A 25,542-nucleotide genomic window follows, 5' to 3' on the forward strand; every position below is an offset into this window, starting at 1 on the left:
GAAACTGTCCCCCTGTCCCCCGCAAAGCACCTGACAAAACGTTTAATTTTCTTGTGTGAGGTTTAATGACAAATATGATACTTCATACAATGTAAGAGAACAAAGACCCAATTAAAGGTCTTAAACTCCAAACCTTAAAAATGAGAATTAATTCTCATTGCTTTTTGCTGAGAGTCTTTTCACTGGAAGGAGGGAGGTACTTGGTTGAATAATTTGGCTTAATTTTTCAGTTCAACAATTAAAATATGGGTGAGATATTAGTTCATCAATGAATAAAGTAGCTTTAAATTTAGATCTGTTAAGAAAAGCATTATTTTCATAAATGTTACTTCATAATCTCCTTACTTGGAGGGATCAGATATAACATCCTCATTAGTTTCTGGAATAACTGGGATATTTTCTTCATCTGCATTATCATCAGTAACATCATAAATAATGATGTCATCTGAAATCCGCTCCCTTGACTTTAAACCTTCAGTTCTACTGTGTGGAACCTAAAAAAATCAGGTAGAAAATGTATCAGAAAACAAATTATTTTGACTACCAAACAACACAGCATTTAAAAAATGGTAACTGGGCTTTGAGATACAATGGTAAGCAAAACATATTTTCTCTGCCCTTATGGGACTTATACACTAAACTGGTATTAGAAGTACCAATTCACAAAGGTATAAGGTGTATTATCTGCATGCTACTTAACTATTTCTTTCACTGTAAGGGACAGTAAAGATGACATACCTCAGAATGTTTTAAAGTATTTCTTATACCCAAAGAGTTAAAAAGCTTAGGACTTCAGAAATCTCAAGCATAACCAGACGGCCACTGGGCTGGTGGAGATTATTTCAACTTCAGCTACTCTTGTTAGACACGTTTTATTCTGACTCATTAGATGGTTTCTTTAACAGGGGGGAAAAAAAAAACACTTCAACTATCCTACACTAGATGTCAGTTTGGCTTTTTAGCAATGATTTTTTTGTTTTAAATTCAGCTATAAATATATTCAGACCATAGGTACATTAATAAAAAAGCATTCTTCAGAGCAAACTTCAGTAATTATTACAATGCAAAATTATATCAATTTCAACACTAGATAATATAGAAGCATAAGACAGAAATCAAATTAAATTATGAAATCTTCACCATTTACATGAATCTTCAATCCTAAAAACAGATATCATTGACTATTTAGAAACGCTGGGAAAAGAAACCAGATGTTTGGGTGACTCTAACTTGCCTGAGAACAAAAATCTCAACACCCTAATAATAAATCTAAAACAGTATTCAGAATTCTAGGACTTTAAAGTTACTTTTTAAAGTAACTTTACTTTACTTTAAAGTTATGATAATCAGATATTAATAAGTCTGGATTCAACTAATCTTCAACTGGGTATAAGTTTGACAATTTATCCAGAGAGCTTGTAATAAAAATTAAAGTAAACAAAAATATTTTTTGCAGTTGCTATACTACAGGAGTCTAGTCTGTGTACATTTATAGTAAAAGCTGGAAAAAACTTAATCAATGGACAAGTACATAATTGCATTATCATAATATTCAATTAACCCCACAGAGTAGTTAAGATGAACTAAATCTCTATGTTTAATAAATCACAAAAGACCAAGTGAAAAAAGCCACACTGCAAATGGATATGTACAAAATAATATTTGTATAAAGTTTAGACATATACAGGCTTTCCTTGGTGGCTCAGATGGTAAAGAATATGCCTGCAACTACAATGTAGGAGACTCAGGTTTGGTCCCCGGGTCAGGAAGATCCCCTGGAGAAGGAAATGGCAACGTATGCCAGTATTCTTGTCTGGGACAGAGGAGCCTAGAGAACTACGGTCCACTGGGTCACAAGAGTTGGACACGACTGAGCAGACTTTCACAACAGAGGTATACAAAGTAATACCAAATACTGTTCATGGATTCATACATCAAATAGTCATGGGAATAAATACTAATTCAAGATAGTGATTTATCTCTGGATGAGAGGTGAGAGTGAGAGGGAAAGAAAAACGAACTTGGAAACAGCCAACTGAGACAACTGTATGTGTAATAGTTTCTTTCTTAAAATAATCTAAATTAAATAATAAAAAAGTCACGATTTTTAAAAGCAGGAGGATGAGCAGTTAAGATTATTCAGTAAACTTTTTTAAATGCATGAGAGACAGCTGTATAAAACTTAGTTTGAGATAATAAATAGAAAACACAATTTGAAAAATTACTTTATGATGGTGATTATCAGCTGGTTCTTTTACTATGTGCTGAAACAAATTCTTCTTTTGGGCTCCATTAGTGTTCAGAAGTAGAGGCCTGAAAATCAGAGGATATATATGAAGTTTGGTGAAGCAAACACACAAGGAGTTTAGGTTGCTTCTAATAATTTACCCACATATAAACACACTCACTTTAACAATGAATAAAACATTTCAGTAAGGGTCAAAGAAACTCTTAAAAAAGATTACATCTTAGGAATAGAAACTGGGGGATGAGTGTGTCTAGGACTTTTATTTCTCCATTCTTCTGTACTATCTGTTCTAATAAACATAATAAATTATTCTCCCCAAATACAGTTTATTGTGATTGAACTATATAACTCTTTATGGTACATAGTTTAAAAAAAAAAAAAAAGGTAGTATCACAAAGAATTAGTAGAAGCAGAGTTATTTTCACAGCATAAGCTGTAAGGATAAACAAGGTCTGCTAAAATCCTCAGCCTTACAAGATAATCTTTTTAATCTTTTTCTCCTTCTCCTATTCCTTTGTCACTGTTTTTCTTGTTTTAATTGTGACAAACGTAGTTATTCACATTTATGGGTATTACAACCCATCGTCAATACACAGGTTTTTAAAGAACCTTATGAATGGATTAAATATGAGATAAAAATTTAAACAACTAAAAATTTTTTGTTTTCTTCAGCATGTATCCTCTTTTAACAGTTTCTCTCATAAGGTCTTCTAATACCACAATAATTTGCTAATGTAAATGAAAAATGAATTCTTTATCAACCATATGTATGTAAAATGACCATTCAGGCTATACTGATCTCTCAAAAACAGCAAGATGACAACGGTAGAAACAATACCACTCTTGAAATGTTGGAAGATAATAAACATGGGAGGACCGTTCATCTGGGACAACAGGCATATTAAGCAAATGAAGGCCATTCATGATTAAACTCTAACATGTTTGGTTGTCTACAGATAGGTGAAAATGAATTATCATAAAAACTTACCTTTTACGTTTTAAACTCACAAGTTGGTTATTCTGAACCAATGTAACAATAAACTGGACAATCTAAAAGGAAAATACAGGAAATATCCCATCATAGATTCCTAATTCTTCCGTCTACAAGTCTTATAAAATTAATTCAGGTACTATATGTCCTCTATTCTTAGTCACATAAGCTTTCACATTTAATAACACTTTAAATTTGGATGCATCTTATAATATTTAAAAAAACATACCAGCTTCCAGGCAGAATAACCTGTGATAAAGTTGCTGCTACTTAAAATATAGAGGTACCCCTGGTGGCTCAGATGGTAAAGCGTCTGCCTACAATGCGGGAGACCAGGGTTCAGTCTCTGGGTCGGGAAGATCTCCTGGAGAAGGAAATGGCAACCCACTCCAGTATTCTTGCCTGGAAAATCCCATGGACGGAAGGGCCTGGTAGGATACAGTCCATGGGGTCACTAAGAGTCGGACACGACTGAGCGACTTCACTATCACTTTTAGGACATCTATCTTCCCATATATCTATATCTAGCTTCCTCCCCTGCCATCCACCTATTTATCTCTCCAATATTCAATTCAATTATTTGTCTTGGTGTGATAAATATATCACCTGGATATAGATCCTTGGCCTGGATATAGATCCTTACTTTTAAAATTATTTCAAGAAGATTATGATGCAAAAAAGAAAACTGATGTTTGACAAATTTTTTTTTTATACCAGAAACATAATTAGAAACAAAAGAGATTGCCAACTCTCTCAGATCATAATGTTTTCAAATTATAAAAGTTATTGGCTAATTCTAGAAAATTATTGAGACACTGAACATCTGTCAAAGCTTCCAGATGACAATCACAGGAAGCTGATTTTCAGTCTCATTAAATTTAGAAAAAACTATTAAACAGATCCAGATATGCAATCAATTCTTTATATTTTATGACAGTGTTTCTTAAAATATGGTCCATGGACCAGCAGTATTGGCCTAAGAGCTTTTTAGACATTCAAATTATCTACCCCACTCCAGAAATGCTCTAACATTCTGAGGATAGGGTCCAGCAAAGTGTGCTGTTCACTAGCAAGAGCTCCAGGTGATACTGATGTGAATGTGAGAATCACTGGTTCAGGGTATGCCTTGAAATTGTACTGCCTAAAGGAGTTAAAGAAGTAAACTATGAAAATCAGTATATCACTGAGATGCTATGAACAAAGGCCAAGTGACTGACAACTATCTAGAATCTTTGCAGAAGAGTTCCTTGCACAAGCTTATAAAATATAATTACATAAATAAAGAGAATTGACAACTGAAAATACATAATGTATAGCTTTACTATTGAACACTCTCCCCCAAATGAGGCTACTAAATGGCTTGCCTTACAATCAATATTAACTTTTCCACAGAGAAAATAAAAATATTTTAATTGAAGAGTTAGACAGCATTAGTCTATGATGCTTTTGAACCGTGGTGTCTACAGATAAGTCAAAATGAGTATTTATTGGAAGGACTGATGCTGAAGCTAAAGCTCCAATACTCTAGCCACCTGATGTGAAGAGCAGACTCAATGGGAAGGCTCTGACACTGGGAAAGATTGAAGGCAGGAAGAGAAGGGGGCGACAGAGGATGAGACGGTTGGACAGCATCACCAATTCAATGGACACAAACCTGGGTAAATTCCGGGAGACAGTGAGGCACAGGGGGGCCTGGCATGATGTCCCCCTGGCATGGGGGTCACGAAGAATGGGACACGACTTAGTAGCGAAACAAGAGTCTATGCAAAGGAGGTTAGCCACTAAATTTACTTGTTTAAAAGGAAATGCTGACAGCTGATGAAAAGACAACATTTAACCTTAAAGATACATATGAAACAGTTTAATTATTTTTGTTAATTTATAAAAAACTGTTAGGGAAAATTCTAAAAACATTAGTTAGCAGAATTTATAAGAACATGAAATGCTGGTTAAATTTCTCCTGAAATCTGTTGCAAGCTTCAGCTCTCTTTCGACACTTTGGCACTATGTTGTACAGAGTCTGTTTCCTGAAGATGAGGCATTTAACATTTATATCACTGGACTTCTGTACCTGAAAAGTTCTCTAACAGATACCTCCAATATATTATTCCAGTTAATCCAAGGCCAAAGAGGAAATGGCAGAGTTAGAAACAAATTCCAGGAATAGGGAAAAAATTATCAGCAATCTATCATGCATTATGGAAACTTCCTAACTCTACTAAAACACATAGGTTCAAACTCAAATTTGAGGAGACAGAATGTTTGCTTTCATGAAAAAAATGAAATATTAAGTATTTTACCAACTATCCTTGCTTTCAAGGAAAAGACAACAACAAATTATGAAGTATTATGAGTTAACATTTAACCAAAACATTGTTTTGCATTGTGTATCTGAAAAAGATACACAAATTTTTTAAAAATAAAGCACAGGTTAAGATACATCTATCATTTAAAATTAGGTATTCCTAAACAGGACTTCAGGTTGGAATCAACTATGGAAATTTTAAAAATACATATACTTGGACTAAACAATAAAAACTGAATCTTACATTCAACCTTCCCCTGAAACTTATTTTTAAAAAAATCAGTGTATCTGTTTTGACTATAGGCCGAAGGGTGCAGCTACCATTCATCTCTGTATTCTAAACCTCTCCACTACATCCAGATCCTTTCAGTCATACTCCTATTTTTAGCTAATGGCCTCTGAATAGGAACAAACTGAAGCTCTCCCACCCTCCCTCCCCCTATAAAACCTGTTGCTTAAACTTAAGAGTACAGTTTACTCATGAGCAAAAAATAGCTGCCTTAATTACTTTTATGTTTCACCTCTTATTAACATATGAAAGCTGATATGAGAAGATTAAATCACAAGGACACAATGCAGCAAGGAGATTTTCAGTTCCCCCAGTAATTTTCAGCTCAGATACTAATTTAGGATTTATAGTACACCACTTCCTTAACTGCCTTTCTGCACAGGCTAATAATGACATACTTTGATAACTAATTTTTTTGTTTAGTTGCTTTCAAAATATTAGTCATTTATCTTTCATGACCATATCTTTGCCTTTTAGAGTAAAAAACAGTAAAACAAAATCAAAAAATTTGACTCAGTATAAATGTCTTTTACATGTTAAAAAATTAGTAGTGTATTAACTATGTTCCTAAGAATGAAGCATATTAAAGCTGTTATATCAGGCAAAAGATCTTACTAAAAGCTAAAGAAACATTAGCTGGAAGTATAGTATGATGATATTTAGCTAATGAGAAATTTTTTTTTATTCAAAAGAATATGTAACACTTGGCTTGATTTCACATTTTTACTTCTGTGTACCCAATATATATAAGAAACTAAGATCAATCACTGACTATTCAACAGAGGTTTTTTTGAGGGTCACAAATGATACTCATTAAATTCAGATTACAGTCATAGAGAAAAAAACTCACCTTTCGAATCACTTGTTGCTGTTGTGCATGTTTTGCTCGTAATTCAGACACCTCCTTCCAAAGGGACTCATTCTCACTGTTATTTATCAAAAATAAAAATTTTAAAAATTCAGTCAGAAAAGCCAGATCTCAGTATCTTTAATTAAGAACACCAGAGAAATAAACTAGTTTTTACTATGTATCTTCATGAGAACAGAAAATTTTGGTTCAATTACACAGAAGGGCAACTAACCTTGACACAACGCAGAATCTTTACTTCGTTAACAGTAGTACCCTGTACTCATGGCAATACATATATTCAAAAACTAAGACACACACCTACATCCATAAAATAGTAGGCCATTTACTCCTCTGACAATCTGGTTCATTATTTCTTGTTTAAAAAATTAACTTTTCAAATATGGTTACCATGTGAATTCTGGACTTGTGCTTAGAAAACAATTCTTAAAACAAAGTGACATTTACTCAACACTTGTTATGCCAGGCACTATTCTAAACATTTTATGTGTATTACTTAAACTTTTCTAAAATCTGTCAAGAAAAGAATCATCTCTTTTTTTTTATAGATGAGAAGACTGAGACTCAGCTAATTGAGAAGACTTACTCAAGATCATACAGACAATTTGGTAAGTGTTGATGCAGAACTAAAGACTATCAAGACTATAAACAGTCTAAAGATCTGTCTCAAATAAAATCATATAAATGTCTGGGTTTTTTTTAAAGCATATTAAAAATGTGTTCTGTTTTGTTTTAAGGCATACCCGAATACATGACAGGGACTTTCCAGGTGGCGCTGTGGTAAAGCATCTGCCTGCAATCCAGGAGACGCAAGAGACAGAGGTTCAATCCCTGGGTCAGGAAGATCCCCAGGAGAAGGAAATGGCAACCCACTCCAGTATTCTCGCTTGGAAAATTCCATGGACAGAGGAGCCTGGTGGGCTACTCCCAGGGGGTCACAAAGTGTCAGATACAATCAAGCACACACACAAACACACAAATACATGACAAACCAATTACATGTCCAGTAGCAATAGCTTTATTTTTCCCCTCACTCATCATCTTCTATGGAAACTGCAGTTATTAAATGTTAATAGCAACGATAATTTTGAGTAAGACATGAAAGAATTCATCTATTAAATGCTTTAATTTTTGTTCTTTTGTTAATTAACTTCCACAAAAGCTATCTTCCTCAATCCAAACTACTGAATTTAAATACAGAAGTATAGAAAATAAGATTTTAATACTTACTGAATAATAAGTGTACTTTCTCTCAAAAATATAAATATACTGTCATTTGCCTACTAAAGATAAGTAGGAGAATGGTTACCATGAAGATTTACAGGATAAATTTGGGATCCCAAGCCTTAAAAGCTAAACCTGAGATTCAAGGAACTGGGTCAAAGGACACTTCAGTAGACACAAGATACACACAGTAAACCAACATAAGAGTTTAAATAAAACATGCAGAATGAGTAAGCTTAAAATTAATGCTTATTCACAAAGGGACTCAAAGTTCAAGGTTACTCTCAATGAAAATACTTAAGAATAACTAAACTAATGACCTATGTTACAAATGGGAGAGACAATACATAAAATAACTGCCCTTTAAGACCTTGGTGCCTATTTACATTAAGAATTCTAGCTACTTACTAAGAACAGAAATATAGGTCTACTTTATATACAAGTTAATGTGGCATTAGAATAATGGTGCCAAAAATTCCACTTTAAAAAAAACACATTTTTCTGTAGATAAGAAGTATGACTATGACCTTCTCAAGTCTATGTAAAGTACCAAGTAGGGCAAGTCTCTTGTGACCTTTTCCCCCTATTTTTTGTGTCCTACTTTTTCCTAAAAGATAGGCCACATAGAAAATGTCTTAAGAAATTTCTATAGAAGAAAAGGACAGGTGACATATGTAGTTTTTATGGCTTGTGGTCCTCACATGTGTGTGAACAAATCAAAGTCAACCTAAACAGAGTCATAATTTCCGACACCAACTTAATGATCTATCATCAGTAAGACTGTGCATCAATTGTTTTGATTGCCCAAGTTTACATATATTCTTTTCACCACCATCATGAAAACATAATATTGGGGTAAAGTCTATGGCTACCAATAAAAATAGAGGGAATTAATACTTTAAAAAAATGGTTTTTGATCTTGGCTCCAACATAATCTAGTTACCTAAAGCACCAACCTCCAAACCTCAACACACACACACACACACACTCAAACACCAACCCCTGTTATGATGATTATATCTGGAAATACTTTACCTTTTTAATTCAGAAAGCCTGGACTCAATTGTTTCTTGTTTTATTTGAACCTTTTGAGCACTACTTATAATTTTTGTTAAATCTTCCTGACGAATTTTATTTTCTTCTGGTTTTGAAGATGAAACCTTTCAAAAAGTAAATGTAGGAAATTAAACAAATACTAAACACTGTGGTTATAACTCAAAGTTTTCTTGTTATAAATGGTTTTGTAGCCTGTCAAGAAGGTAAGATCCAGTTCCAAAAGCCCAGGAAAATAACAGAATTCATGGCTCAAAGAGAGGATGAGGAATAATCTATTTATTTATTTTCACTGTGGAAAAGTTTCCACGAACAGAAGCAACTTAAGGGCTTTTTTTAATTTCCTTCTGCCAAATTTCCTGTAATTCCCCCAAGCCTCTTTATTATCACATTCCACTTTTAATTAAATTTATACAGAATAGCTGCACACTAAGGCCATGTTCTGTCATGGTTCACTACCCTTTTATCCCCACCTCCCTTTGCGGACTTAGTCAAAATAGCTCATTTCAGCAAAACATATCATACGTTCAAAAATGTTATTATTAAATACCTACTATATATATGGGACTTAACCTTGGGCACAGGATATTCAGCAGTGAATTACAGAAACAGGCCCTCTAAGCAGCTGACTTTCTAGTAGGAGCGTATGTTTTTTAAGCTAAGTTATAAGGAGTGAGCCATCATAATACAGTTGACTCCTTATCCTAAGTCAGAATGTAAATATTTCCTTCCCTCTAAAAAAGTATTTAAAGACTGAGCCCTGTACAGCTAGCTGAACACAGAGGAAAAATCAGAAAATCCATAGAGGGCATACTTAAAGCATTATTAGTCTAAATTGTCCCCAGCAAAATCTGTCTATTTCAGTACATTTTTACTTTCAACAAATGAAATATGTCTTGACCAAGTATACTACATGTTAATGCCCTAATTAAATCATGTTAACAATAACTCACCTTCCTTTTAATGTTCTCAAGTAAATCATCCTGGCCTTGTTTGAAGTAAGGATGTTGAAATTCAACAGGACCATCTCGTTCCTGCTTCACAATTCCAGAATCAATATGTACTACTTTACGAAAACCATCTGAAACACATTCAAAATTCAAGTAAGTTAAATAGACAAAGTAAAAAACTTAAAAATTAATGGTGCTTCTATGAATATATTTTCCTTTATCATCCTAATGGGAGGAAAATGGTTTAATCAGTGACTGATGACAGTACTCCAATTAAACTGTTGTTCTTACTTACACATATTCAATTGCCTCACAAAGCTTGCCATGTTATTGTGCTTGAAGTATTTGGGAAGAATTTCTTTTGCAAATCTTTGTTCATCCAAAACCAGAAAACTCTGGCCATTCTGAAAAAAATGGAAAATATCAGTGTTAAGATCCTCCAACAGCAGGTGACACATATGAACCTCAAAACTTGGCAGTCCTTCCGTAACACCTCAGACCATTTTGTTCCTGTTAATAGCAAGAGAAACAAAATGAAATTAAGTTCTAAATTTCAATTAAGCTCCAAACTGCAATCAAGCATTTTGATGTCAATCTCAAAAGTTAGAAGTATATCTCAAAACAAAAAATGCATCAGACTCTATGGCTAAATATTAAAAAGACTTCCCATTAAAAGTTAAAATTTGGTGTTTTTGATGCATAAAGCTAACGAAGAATTAAAATCTGCATTTTTAAAGAAGTCACAAATACAATTTCTAAAGAGAAGAAATTACCATAGAATAATGAGTAAAACATATGAGCAGGCGATTTAGAGAAGAGAAAATACAGTTAACAGATACAAGAAGGGAGTTGCCTGGCAATCCAGGGGTTAGGACTCCAGCTTTCACTGCTGTGGGCCTGGGTTCAGTTCGGGTCAGGGAACTAAGATCCCACAAGCCGTGTGGTGTGGCCATAAATAAATAAATTTGTTTTATACAGAAGAAGAATACTTAAACTCACCAGTAACAAAGGAATTAAAACTAAACAATAGTGAATAGTTATTTCACAGTTATCATATCGCAAAAGTTTGCAAATAAGTGTCAGCAATAAAAGGGAGCAAAGGGAGCTATCACATATGGTAGTTAATTACTGCTGCTGCTGCTAAGTTGCTTCAGTCGTGTCCGACTCTGTGTGACCCCATAGATGGCAGCCCAACAGGCTCCCCTGTCCCTGGGATTCTCCAGGCAAGAACACTGGAGTGGGTTGCCATTTCCTTCTCCAATGCATGAAAGTGAAAAGTGAAGTCACTCAGTCGTGTCCGACTCTTAGCGACCCCATGGACCGCAGCCTACCAGGCTCCTCCATCCATGGGATTTTCCAGGCAAGAGTACTGGAATACCAAATTTTAACTTTTAATGGGGTCAAATTTATCAACATTTTCCTTATTATTATTATTTTTTTTTTTTTGGTGTGTGGGAAATCATAAAGATTTCCTGTGTTGCCTTCTAAAAGCTTAACCTCTTTGATTTTACACATTTAGAATTGATTGTTTTGTGTGGAGAATAAAGTGTATCTATTTTCCAAATGATATCACCTTTTGTTAGGTCTTCATTCAGGTGGCCTAATGCCACCTCCAGGTCTTTATTTGTTAGGTGGCCTAATGCCACCTCCATTGTATATCGAGCTTCCTAGGTTGTATGAGTCTGTTTTTGGACTCTAAACGGACAACTATCTGTGTGTATACACTTGTGAGTGTGTGTAATCCTAAGGCAATATTTCTTTTAATTACTATAGATTTGTATTTATTTATTTGTGATCCTCTGTTCATTATATAAACTTAACATCTGCTTATCAAATTCACAAAAAATTGTATTAGAATATTGACTGAAATTATATTCAATTTATAGATTTGGGTAGAATTAACATCTTGATAATATTGTCTTTTGTCCATGAACTTGGCATTTATTTCTTAGTGTTTATTATATCCTTTCTTAATGTTTCATGATTTTCCAATAAATGTGTCTTATACAAAAAAAAAAAAAAAAGACTTCCTCCATCTACACAAAAACAAAAAGAAATACATTATGTAGCCAGTATAATTACTTAACACTGTTTTAAAGTCAATGGAATTAAGACAAAAATGAGATAAATTTGAAAAGAAGCCATATTTTATTGATTAAACATAATTATATCTTTGTACAATCAAATGAAAAACCAAAGGAGAATTCAGCAGGATATCTGGCTACTAATTAATACATTAACAAAAAAAAGGGTCAGATGAGAAATTATAGAAACAATCTCATTCACCTTTGTATCAAAAAGAATTAAACATCAAGGAATGAATTTATCTAAGGAAACAAAAAGCCTGCACTCCAAAAGCTGTAAGACAATGATGAAAGAAATCGAAGATGGCACAGATGAAAAGATATACCACGTTCTTGGATTCAAAGAATCAATACTGTCAAAATGACCATAGGATTCAAGGCAATCTACAGAGTCAATGCAATCCCTATCTAATCACCAATGGTGTCAGTCACAGAATCAAAACAAAATCTTAAGTTATATGGAGACACTGAAGACCCTGAAAGCCAAAGCAATACTGAGAAAGAAAAACAGAGCTAGAGGACATCAGGCTCTCTGATTTCAGGCCATATTACAAAGCTATAGTCATCAAAACAGCATGGTACTGGCACAAAACAGAAATATAGATCAATGGACAAAATAAAAACCCCAGAAATAAACCCATGAACCTACAGTCAATTAATCTACAACACAGGAAGCAAGATTATACAGTAGAGAAAAGACAGTTTCTTCAATGATGCTGGAAAAACTGGACAGCTACATGTAAAAAAATCAAACAAACATTCTTTAATATCATATACAGAATAAATTCAAAATGGATTATAGACATAAATATAAGGCTGGATACTATACAACTCTTTGACATAAATCACAACAATATATTTTTTGAGCCCTCTCCTAGAGTAATGGAAATATTAAGTTGATGAAAAAGCTAACTGCAGTTTCAGACTATGAATTTTAAATCATTATATCGAGACTCAAACATATCTTTAATCAAAATATTAACCATTACAACATTAAAATCAACACATTTTTGCCAACAAGAAATAAGTTTATTCCTGTAGCATAAAAAAATCATGCTTCACAACTGGCATTTTTTGCCTCCTGCTGGCTGTGGAAGCGTTTTCCCAGCAAAAAGTTGTTGAGATGCTTGAAGAAGTAATAGTCAGTTGGCAAGAGGTCAGGTAAATATGGAGGATGAGGCAAAACTTCGTAGCCCAATTTGTCAACTCTGAAGTGCTGGTTGTGCGACGTGTGGTCAGGTGTGGTCCTGGAGAAGAACTGGGCCCATTCTGTTGACCAATGCCAGCTGCAGGCATTGCAGTGTTCCATGATTGCATCAATTTTCTGAGCACACTTCTCAGATGTAATGGTTTCGCCAGGATCCAAAAAGCTGTAGTGGATTAGATGGGCAGTAGACCACCAAACAGTAACCATGACCTTTTTTAGGGGCAAGTTTGGCTTTGGGAAGGACTTTGGAGCTTCTTCTCAGTCCAACCACTGAGCTGGTCATCACTGGTTGTTGTATAAAAACCACTTTTTGTTGCACCTCATAATCTGATCAAGAAATGGTTCACTCCTGTTGCTTAGGATAAAAGAAAACAATACTTTAAAATGATTTTTTTGATTTGTGGTCAGCTCATGAAGCACCCACTTATCAAGCTTTCTCACCGTTCCAATTTGCTTCAAATGCCGAACGACCACACAGATGATCCTGTGTGGAGTCCTTTGACAATTTCTTGTGTGGCTGTAAGAGGATCAACTTTGATGATGGCTCTCAATTGGTCACTGTCAACTTCGAATGGCCAGCCACTACGCTCCTCACCTTCAAAGCTCTCGTCTCCTTTACAAAAGTTCTTGAACCACCACTGCACTGTATGTGCGTGTGTTAGTTGCTTAGCCATGTCCGATTCTGCAACCCCACAGACCACAGCCCATCAGGCCCCTCAGTCCATGGGATTCTCCAGGCAAGAACACTGGAGTGGGCTGCCATTTCCTTCTCCAAAAGAACTATATAAAGAAAGTGAAGTCGCTCAGTCATGTCCGACTCTTTGCAACCCCATCGACTGTAGCCTACCAGGTTCCCCCATCCATGGAATTTTCCAGGCAAGAGTACTGGAGTGGGATGCCATTTCCTTTGTTAGCAGTGCCCAGGCCAAATGTGTTGTTGAGTTGCAAGCTGTCTCTGCTGCTTTATGACCCATTCTGAACTTGAATAAAAAAATAGCTCATATTTGCTTTTTGTCTAACAGCATTTCTAGAGTCTAAAATAAACATAAAATAAACAGCAAGTAATATTCACTGCAGCACTATTTACAATAGCTAAGATATGGAAACAACCTAAATGTCCATAACAAATGAATGGATAAAGATGTGGTACCTATATAAAATGGCTGTTACTTAGCCATTGAAACAATGAGATAAGACCATTTGCGGCAACATGGATGGACCTGGAGATTACTATACTAAGTCAGACAAGGAAAGACAAATACTATATGATACCACTTATATGAGGAATCTAAAAAAAAAAATGGTACAATGAACTTACTTTTAAAACAGAAGCAAACTCACAGACTTAAGAGAATGAATTTACGGTTAAGGGGTAAGGGGGGCGCAGATTGGGATTTGGTGATTGACATGTACACACTACTATATTTAAAATAGATAACCAACAAGAACTTACTGTATAGTGCAGGGAACTATACTCAATATTACATTACAACCTAAATGGGAAAAGAATCTGAAGAAGAATGCATGTGTGTGCTTAGTTGATCAGTTGTGTCCAACTCTTTGAAACCCCATAGACTGTAGCCCACCAGGCTCCCCTGTCCATGGCATTCTCCAGGCAAGAATCCTGGAGTGGGTTGCCATTCCCTTCTCCAAAGGATCTTCCCCACCCAGGGATCAAATGCGGGTCTTTATGCACTGCAGGCAGATCTTTACCATCTGAGTCAATGCAACAATCTAAATGGGAAAAAAATCTGAACAATAAATACGTGTATGACTGAATCACTTTCTGTACACCTGAAACTAACAGGACATTGTTAATCAACTATGTTCTAATTTAAAATAAAAATTAAAAAAATAAAATCACTAGTATTTTTCTATATAAAAATAAATAATTTGAAGCTTGCTCCTCAATAACCAAAAACAGTATGGTACTGGCATAAAGAGAGACTGACCAATGAAAGAGAATAAAGAGCCTAGAAATAAACCCTCATATATACAGCCCAAGAATTTCTGACAAGGGTGCCAAGATAATTCAACAGAGAAAGAACAGCCTTTTCAACAAACAACATCAGTAAAACTAGATCCTCACATGCAAAACAATGAAGCTGACACCTTATACCACATATAGAAATCAACTCAAAACAGATCAAAGGCTTAAACACGACAGCTAAAACTACAAAAATCTTAAGAAAAAACACAAGAGAACACAAGAGGGAAAAGCTTCATGACAATGTATCTGGCAATAATTTCTTAGGTAACACCAAAAGCACAGGGACCAAAAGCAAAAACAGACAAATGGGGCTATTTCAAACATACAAACTTCTACGTAAAGAACACTATTAAGAGAGTGAAAGGACAACCCACAAAATCAGAAAAATGATTTGCAGATCATATATCTGACAAGGGTTTAATATCCGTAACAATTACTTTTTTAAAACTCCTATAACTCAACAACAAAAAATAAACTACCTGATTAGGAATGGGCAAGAACTTGAATGGGCTTCCCTGGTGGCTCAGTGGTAAAGAATCCATCTGCCAATGCAAGAGACTTGGGTTTGATCCTTGAGTCAGGAAGACCCCCTGGAGAAGGAAATGCAATCCACTCCAATATTTCTGCCTGGGAAATCCCATGAACCAGAAGAGCCTGGTGGGCTATAGTCCATAGACACGACGAGTTGGACATGACTTAGCCACCAAACAACAACAAATGACTTGAATAGACACTGTTCCCAAAAAATATATACAAATGGCCAATAAACACAGAAAAGATGCCTCGTATCACTAATCATCAGGGAAATACAAACCAAAGCCACAATGAAATACCATTTCACTCATCAGAATGGCTCTTAAAAAAAAAAAAAAAATACAAAAACCTAGAAAATAATTGTTGGTAAGGATGTGGAGAAACTGGAACCCTTGTGTACTTCTAGTGGGAATATAAAATAGTGCACCCACTGTGGAAAACAGTATGGTGGTTCCTCAAAAAAATTAAACATTTTTTGTTGGTATTGGTAATGACCAATATATCCAAAAGAATTGAAAACAGGGACTCAAAAAAGGTACACATATGTTTATAGTAGCATTATTCACAATGGTCAAAAGGTGGAAGAAACTCAAATGTCCACTGAGAGACGAACAGATTAACAAAATGTGGTACACACATACATTGTACAATTGACTATTATTCATCTTTAAAAAGGAAGGACACATGCCACAGTATGAATGAAACTTGAAGACATTATGCTGAGTTAAACTGGTCACAAGAGGACAAATACTGTATCATTCCATTTACCTTAGGTATCTGGAGTACTCAATTTCATAGAGACAGAAAGAAGAATGGTTACCAGGGGCTAAGAAGGAGGGTATTGGAAATTATTATCCAATGAGTACAAAGTTTCATTCTGGGAAAACGAAAAACATTCTGGAAATGGATGGTAGTGATCACATAACCAGTGAATGTACTTAATGTCACTGAACTGTACATTTAAAAATGGTTAAAATGGTAAAAATGGTTAATTTTAAACTAAAATGGAATCAAGATTCCAATAGTATAAAAATTCAAGAATTTAAAAATAAATTATAAAAATACACAAGATTGGGACTTCTGCGGTGGTCCAGTGATTAGGAATTCACCTTGCGATTCAGGGGATGGATCCCAAGACAGGGACCTAAGATCCCACATGCCAAGGAGCAACTAAGCCCGCATGTGTCAACTACTGGGCCCTCATGCCACAACTACAGAATCTGTACCACAAAGAGAGATCCCAAGGCTGCAACTAAGACCCAACACAGCCAAATAAATAAATACTTCAAAAAAAAAAAAAAAGGACCTTTAAGAAAAAATTACAGAGGTTCAAATAGTGTTATAAAGATGTCAAGTCTCCTTAAGTTAACCAATATAGTAAATTCTGTCTCAATTTAAAAAAAAGTTTTGGAGACAAGATGAAGAGGTGCTACCATGACCAAATACTAGGCACTAAAGTTCATTTCATAAAGACAATTATGTAACAAATAGGCAAGAAAATACTGAAAACAATGGAGAGAGAGATGTTAATCCTATTCTTTACAGGTAATAGAATTATAGTGTTTACAAAATTTGATACTAAAGATGGATACTAAAGTTGGAATAGCTGAATGGACAGACTAGAGAGAACAGAAGCAGCAACGAATCTATCTGAGAATTTGATAAGTAATAATTAAGGGTAGCATTCAAACCATGAGGAAAAGGATTAGTTAATAAACTTTCCATTTGGAAGGAAAAAACAGAAGCTCACTGATAACTGAAAGCCACCTCACTTTTTATAACCAAGCTTCTGAAAGCACCATAAAAAAAAAAAGAAAAAGAAGTCATAAAGGTAAAAATTAAAAAATTTATTCACGGGGACTGCTAGCTGCCTACCCTATCTTCAGATTTCTCTACTTTCTTATTTTTAAAACTAAAATTGTATATATTTAAGGTGTACATCAGTGGGCTTCCCTGGTGGCTCAATGGAAAAGAATCCACCTGCCAATGCAGGAGACATGGGTTAAATCCCTGGGTTAGGAAGATCCCCTGAAGTAGGAAATGGCAACCAACTCCAGTACTCTTGCCTGGAGAATCCCATGGATAGAGAAGCCTGGCAGGCTATACTTCACGGGATCGCAAAAGAGTCAGGCATGATTTAGCAACTAAACAACAAGGTGTATATGATGATTTGACATATATTCTCACACACGGTGAAATAACTATTACAGCCAAGCTAATTCACCAACCTAAAAAGCTTCTGCACAGCAAAGAATAATCAACAGAATAAGATGGCAACTTAATGGAATGAGTGGAAATATTTACAAGTACTGCTACTTCAGTTGTGTCCGACTCTGTGCGACCCCAGAGATGGCAGCCTACCAGGCTCCCCCATCCCTGGGATTCTCCAGGCAAGAACACTGGAGTGGGTTGCCATTTCCTTCTCCAATGCATGAAAGTGAAAAGTGAAAGTCAAGTCACTCAGTCATGTCTGACTCTTATCGACCCCATGGACTGCAGCCCACCAGGCTCCTCCGTCCATGGGATTTTCCAGGCAAGAGTACTGGAGTGGGGTGCCATTGTACAAATATTTACAAATACAAATACATTGATAAAAGGATAATATATAAAACATAAAAAAGAACTCTTGCAACGCTAAAAAGACACACCCAATTAAAAAACAGGCAAAGATTTTGATCATACATTTTCCCAAAGAAGACATACAAAAGAGCAGCAAGTATGTGGGATACTCAAAATCACTGATGAGCAGGCTCCCCAGGTTAGTGGTAAAGAACCCACCTGCCAATGCAGGAGATATAAATAACATGGGTTTGATCCCTGGGACAGGGAAATCCCCTGGAGGAGGGTATGACAACCCACTCCAGTATTCTTGCCTAGAGAATCCCATGGACAGAGAAGCCTGATGGGTTACAGTCCACAGACTCACAAAGAGTCGGACATGACCGAAGCGACTTAGCATGCACTGATTATCAGGGAAATGCAAATCAAAACCACAATGAGGTATTATCCTATACTTCTCAGGATTGTTGTTGTTGATGTTGTTCAGTCGCTCAGTCACGTCCAACTCTTTGCAACCTCATGGACTGCAGCATGCCAGGCCTCCCTGTACATCACCATCTCCCAGAGCTTGCTCAAACTCATGTCCAATGAGTCAGTGACACCATCCAACCACCTCATCTTCTGTCACCCCCTTATCCTCCCACCCTCAATCTTTCTCAGCAGCAGCGTCTTTTCCAGTGAGTTGGCCCTTCTCATCAGACAGTCAAACTAGCGGAGCTTCAGCATCAGTCCTTCCAGTGAATATTCAGGGTTGATTTCCTTTAGGACTAACTGGTTTGATCTCCTTGCAGTCCAAGGGACTCTCCAGAGTCTTCTCCAGAACCACAGTCTGAAGGCATCAATTCTTCAGCGCTCAGCCTTTTTCACTGTCGAGCACTCACACCCATACATGACTACCGGAAAAACCATAGCTTTCACTATACAGACCTTTGAAAGCAAAGTAATACCTCTGCTTTTAAATATGCTGTCTAGGTTTGTCATTGTTTTTCTTCCATGGAGCAAGCGTCTTTTAATTTCAAGGCTGCAGTCACCATCCACAGTAATTTTGGAGTCCAAGAAAATAAAGTTTGTCACTGTTTCCATTGTTTCCCCATCTATTTGCCATGAAGCGATGGGACCAGATGTCATGATCTTCGTCTTTTGAATGTTGAGTTTTAAGCCAGTTTTTTCACTCTCTTCTTTCACCTTCATCAACAGGCTCTTTAATTCCTCTTTGCTTTCTGCCATAAAGGTGGTATTTGCATATCTAAGGTTATTGATATTTCTCTCCACAATCTTGATTCTAGCTTGTGCTTCAACCACCCCACCATCATGTGAAATATGTACAGCATTTCACATGATGTACTCTGCATATATGTTAATTAAGCAAGGTGACAACATACATACAGCCTTGATGTATTCCTTTCTCAATTTGGAACCAGTCCATTGTTTCGTGTCCGGTTTAACTGTTCCTTCTTGACCTGCATACAGGTTTTCAGGAGGCAGGTCAGGTGGTCTGGTAGCCCCATCTCTAAGAATTTTCCACAGTTTGTTGTGATGTACACTTGTCAGGATGGCTACTACTAAAAAAAGATTTTTTTTAGAAAATAATAAGTGTTGGCGAGAAATGCAGTGAAAAGAGAGCCCTTGTGCACTGTTGGTGGGAATGTAAATTGGTAATGTCATTATGGAAAATGGTACTATATATTTCATAGTACCAGAACTACTATATGATCCAGGGGCCCTTCTGAGTATACACCCAAAGGAAATGAAATCAGTACATTTAAGAGGTATGTGTGCTCCTGTGTTCACTGCAGCATTATTCACAATAACCTCACAAAAACAACCTAAGTGTCCATCAAAGGAAGAATGGATAAAGAAACTGTGATATATATATGTGTGTGTATATATATATGTACACACACATATACGTATTTATCCACAATGAAACTGCTCAGCCTTAAAAAATGAAAGTGATCCTGCCACCTGCAACAACATGGATGATGCTCTAATTTCATACTAACAACACAGTTTTGTTTGATGCTACAATTCTCAGTCCTTCTTACATATAGAGGTGGCCAAATAACATATCTGGCAAATACAATATAAGCAAGGGAAGAAGGTAGAGTCTCATACATGATAGAATGTACAACAAAACAAATAATGATTTTCACTTATTAGACTGGCAAAATTTTAAGTTTAGCAATAACCACTGTTATTAGGAAGTGGTTATTAAAATTTAAAAGTGCATACATCTCTCTCTATCTTAAAAGGACTTTCTCTCTACCTTTGACTTCTTCTTACACACCCTATCTGTCTTTTTATTCATTACATAAAACTTCCTTCTCCAATTCAGGCCCAGCTACTTACTCTCACTAAAAACTGCTTTCAGTTTTTCTCAGTTTACTCAAACTTTTTTCTAAAACGTCAAACATCAAGTTCAATACCTTCTTTTCAGTTCTCAACTTCCTACACCTCTCTGTAGCATTTCATTTGGGACTACAGACACTCCCCTCCTTAAATGCTCTGCTCTTATGGCTTTGAAACTATACATTGGGTCTCCTATCTCTCGTATTTCATTTGTCTTCCACCTATCAAGAGGAAGTTTGTTTTTTAGGTTTCTATCCTTTATCATGATACCTTTATACTCTTTCCTTAGGCAATCTCAGCCACACCAGTGTATCTAATTACTAACCTTATTACATATAATAATTATCACATCTATGCCTCTGCCCCTGAACCATATCAAATTTCCCCCTTGAATTATCAATCGTTAACATTTATACACCATGTTCTTTAATTTACTGAGTTACAGAACTTGATGTTCTTTAAAATTGAGACAATCTTCTCAACCTATTGTCTATTTCAAACCTATCATCCTACTCCCCCAACATCAACTTTTTCCTGTAGTTTCCATCCTGGCATGCCCTGCGCCCTCTAAATTACCCAATTAATTTTGTTATCAATACCAATATGGTAAATTAAAACCCCTCAATTCTAGCAGCTAATAATTTAAAGAGCAAAACTGTCATATCCAGATGCCTATGGATGTACACTTACAGAATCCAAAATCATAAAACGATTAGCTCACTGGTTTATTATCAATATACAAATGTTACCTGTATTTCTAATTACCAGCAATTGTTCAATTTAAATAAATTGAATATAAAATACCTATATTTTATTTTAGCTTTATTTATATTATATGATATTATAAGATATCTATTATATATTACCTATGTTATATATTATCTATACTTAGTAGTATATATAATTATATATTATAAAATATCTGTATTTTATTGAGTATAAAACATCTATAAAGTCTAACAAAGATGTACAAGACCTAACTGCAAAAAAACATAAAACTTTATTAAGCAATAAATGAATTTAGAAATACGCCCTGTTCGTGGGAATACTCAATATCATAAATATATCTATTTTCCCTAATCTGATCTATACTTCTCAGTATAATTTCAATTAAAACTCCTAACAGATTTTTTTCAATAGAACATGATTTTAAAACATATATGGAAGAGCAAGAGTAGTCAAGACACTCCTAAGACTAGGCTGCCCTCCCAAAAGCAAGACTTTTTACAGAGCTACAGTAAATAAGACATATGACATGGGAAAAAGGATAAATTGGAACATTCCAATGGACAAAATAGAGAACCTAGACCCCAAAAACACAATTTATCTACATATAATTTTGCTTGTAAGACAGGTAGCAACACAAATCACTAGAGGAAGAAGAAACTATTCAATAAGGGGGTTAAAACTACTAAATATTTATGTGGAGAGCAATGAAATGGATCAAACAAAAATCAATTCCAGGTAAATTAAAGATTTAGGTACAAAATGCAAACCTTTAAAACTTTCAGAAGGAAAAAAAAGAGAGATGGAAAAGTATCTCTCTCTCTTCGGGGTAAGTAAGCAAAAACATCTTGAAAAAATGAAAACTGTGAACCACAAAAAGGCAGATATATCATACTAAAATTAAGAACTTATATTCATCAAAATAAAGGGAAAAAAAAAAAAGACAAGCCACAACCAGGAGAAGGCATAGGCAACACATACATTCAAAAAACACACAGAATTATAAGAAATTTCTATAAATAATAATAGATAAACCACCCAATAGAAAAATAGTCAAACATTTCATACAATAGGACACACAGATGGCCAATAAATATGAAAAGATGTTTGAACACATTAATTATCAGGGAAATACAACCTCACTGAAATAGTATTTTATACTCACTAGACAGATAAAAATTCAGAAAAATGAGAATATCAAGTTTTGAAGGGACAAATTAATGGAAAATCTCATGCATGGCTCATAGGAGTACAAGATGATTTGACTTTGGAAAATAATTTGATCTTGAAGTTGAACATTTCATATCTTATTTTCCATAAATTCCACTCTTCAAACTACCTTAGAGAAATGTTTGCTTATATATACCAGAAGAGATACATAAGACTATTCATAACAGCATTTGAAATCGTTGATCACCTCTTTCTTGAAACTATTTTCTTCCATTAACTGATATGACCTCACTCCCTTGTGTTTCCTCCTTTCTTACCATTCCTTCTCAATCTCTTTTGCTGTTTTTTTTTTTTTTTTCTTTTGTCTTTTATACTCTCTAAATATTGGAATACCCTATCTTTCAGGTCCTTCGATCTTCATCTATCTTGCTGAATGATCTCATCCAGTCCCATGGCTTTACCACCCGCATCCTCCAAACTCCACCTGGAATTGCCAGAGTTTTATATTATCGAAATAACCTATTCAACACTGCCACTCAAAGGTCCTGGAGTATAGACGTCATTCATGTTGTTCTCCTTTCCAACACTGCAGTTCCCTACCTACTTTGAAATAAGGTGTGACCATATGACTGAGTATGGTCAGTAAAATGCAAGCAAAACAGAACTCTCTTAAAGTAATACTAGTAATCTATTTGTAATCTCAAAGTTACTGTGGCCAAAGAGAATCCCACCTGTACTTCTCTGAATCTCCACATCCCAGCAAATGGTACCATCATCTATCCTTTGCTCAGACCATATATATGACTCATTTTAATTCTTTTCTATCCCTCAACTCCAGACAAATTTATCAGTAAGTTCTGTGACTTTGCTTTCAACATAGATATTATATCCAAAAGTTTCTCACCACCTCCACTGCTATTATCCTAGTCTCAGCCACACTATTTTTGATACCTTAGAGGAAACCTATGTTTTCTATCTAGTTCCTTCATTTCCAATCTCCTTACCATGCCCTAAGGCCCTATAACATCTGCTTCTACCTACCTCTCTCTCCATGATATCTAAAGATAATCCAACCACATGTGCCTTCTGCAACTGTACGAACACGCCATGCCCAAGGTCTTTACATTTGCCATTCCCTTTTGTCTATCTGGCCTATCCTTTCTAATCATTCAGATCTCTGCTCAAATGTCACCTCCCCAAAGAGGCTTTCCTCATCACTCTATTTAAAATATAATAAATTCCAGTCATTTTACAGGTTAGTCATGAATTTACTGCTCCAAATTCATTCTTTAGTGTCTGCTCTGCAAACATGGAGCTGAGTCTTAAGTATCTTTATTTTTTGTCAAGATGTTAAGCTTTGTCATAGAAGATACTATACAGATATTATAAGAGGAAGGGGCTTCCCCTCCTGGTTCCAGTGTGAACTTATGTTCCTGCTGTGTAGGTTCTCCAGCACATAGCTCTCGCAGTGCATGGGCGGCAGAAGCACCCTAAGGCCAGCTTCCCCCAACACTCCCTTTCCTTCCGGAGGCTTCAAACTGGAGTAGCTCTGGCCAGACATCTCCCCATGAACACCTTTCCTTGGTACTCTAGAGCACAGACAGATAAACGTATTCCTAAAGGTTCAAGTAATAAATATTTTAGGCTTGCAGGTCATAAAGTCAGAACTCTGCCCCTGTAACAAGAAAGCAACTACGGTCAATAAGTAAATCCAGGGAGCTTGGCTGTATTCCAAATAAACTTTACTTATAAAACAGATGGTTGGCTCACAGACCATAATCTGCCAACCCCTGCCCTAAAAGGCATATTTCCCACAAGTTCTGAAGGATGGATTTCTAGTAAGTTCCATGAGTGTGGTATCAGTGACTTCTCTGCCATTTAGTGAGACATTGTATGGAGACAGTCTCTCTCCAACAAGGTCTCAGAACACGGGGGGAAGGGCTCTTACTTGGGCACTGGATCTTAAGCCTACCAGTGATGGCTGCTTCTTAAAACTACTATTCTTATATTCTTTAGAGTTTTCTTTAGTCTAATTCTCCTGATATAGTTAGTTAATCCTATTAAACTTTCCTCTGTTCAAAATACTTGTGTCTTCTGTCTCCTAATTAAACTGATACATTCTCCTTACGCTGCTTTATTTTGTTACTTATCACTAACTGAAATTATATTATTATTTGTGTTTGCTTACTTTTTAATTACTAGTGTCCTTCATTAAAATGTAAGCTCCATAAAGACTGCTAGTTTTTTCACTACTGAATGAATTCCTATTACCTAGGCACACTGTCTTGTCATAACAGATTCACAACTACTACTTGGGAGTGACTGAATGATGAGTCTTTGGTCACAGTGGACTAAATTATATTTTTATAATTTCAACTCTTGGATTATATATAACAAATGAAAAAATGAATGCCTCTTGTTTATATCTGCTCTCTCTCTCAAACACACACAACCCTAACTCACTCATATTGTTCTGGGTCTCTGTTTATGGTATTCCTTCAGTCTCTGCTTCAAAATTAGTAAATAAGCTCTTTGTACATAAAAATTCTACCTTACTGCTGTTTAAACTTGTGAAGTTTAAGTACTGTAACACAGAACTCTCCTGATACATTTTACCTTGTATCTCAGAAGGGTGGGAAGGATGGTAGCCTCTCTTCAGGCCTTACCTAAAGTTTCCAAAGAGTAGTAATAACGGTTTCTACTAAGATTGGTACTCTTGGTTTAAAATGTCCAAAATAATTTTAATAATAATACTTCAGCTCCATTATTTTAAAATGGTTTTCAAAACAGAAATTGGTATTATTTTTTAAACAACCAGTCTATAATTTCTTAATGTTTACCAATCATTCCTTGTGAGCCTCTAGCTCATTCTCTCGTGTGCGTGCATGCTAAGTTGCTTCAGTTGTGTCCGACTCTGTGATCATATGGGCTGCAGCCTGCCAGGCTCCTCTGACAATGGGATTCTCTAGGCAAGAATACTGGAGTGGGTTGCCAT

General features: G+C 35.5%; 1 protein-coding gene across 2 annotated transcripts in view; it reads right to left on the reverse strand.

Annotated features, from left to right (window-relative positions):
- HSF2 (heat shock transcription factor 2) overlaps nucleotides 1–25,542 on the reverse strand; it is a 39,851-nt gene that overhangs the window by 10,182 nt on the left and 4,127 nt on the right. For both annotated transcript variants that reach the window (XM_086317091.1, XM_086317090.1), the window contains exons 2-8: nucleotides 10,224–10,332; nucleotides 9,932–10,059; nucleotides 8,961–9,085; nucleotides 6,684–6,759; nucleotides 3,237–3,298; nucleotides 2,226–2,313; nucleotides 346–494 (exon numbers count right to left, since the gene is read on the reverse strand). In XM_086317091.1, coding sequence (XP_086173217.1) covers nucleotides 346–494; nucleotides 2,226–2,313; nucleotides 3,237–3,298; nucleotides 6,684–6,759; nucleotides 8,961–9,085; nucleotides 9,932–10,059; nucleotides 10,224–10,332 — 737 coding nt within the window. The remainder of the gene's footprint in view (nucleotides 1–345; nucleotides 495–2,225; nucleotides 2,314–3,236; nucleotides 3,299–6,683; nucleotides 6,760–8,960; nucleotides 9,086–9,931; nucleotides 10,060–10,223; nucleotides 10,333–25,542) is intronic.

This window comes from Bos grunniens, chromosome 9 (genome assembly GCF_055505025.1).
Source record: "Bos grunniens cultivar Pamir isolate PY7600 chromosome 9, Bosgru_T2T1.0, whole genome shotgun sequence".
NCBI classification, from domain to species: domain Eukaryota; kingdom Metazoa; phylum Chordata; class Mammalia; order Artiodactyla; family Bovidae; genus Bos; species Bos grunniens.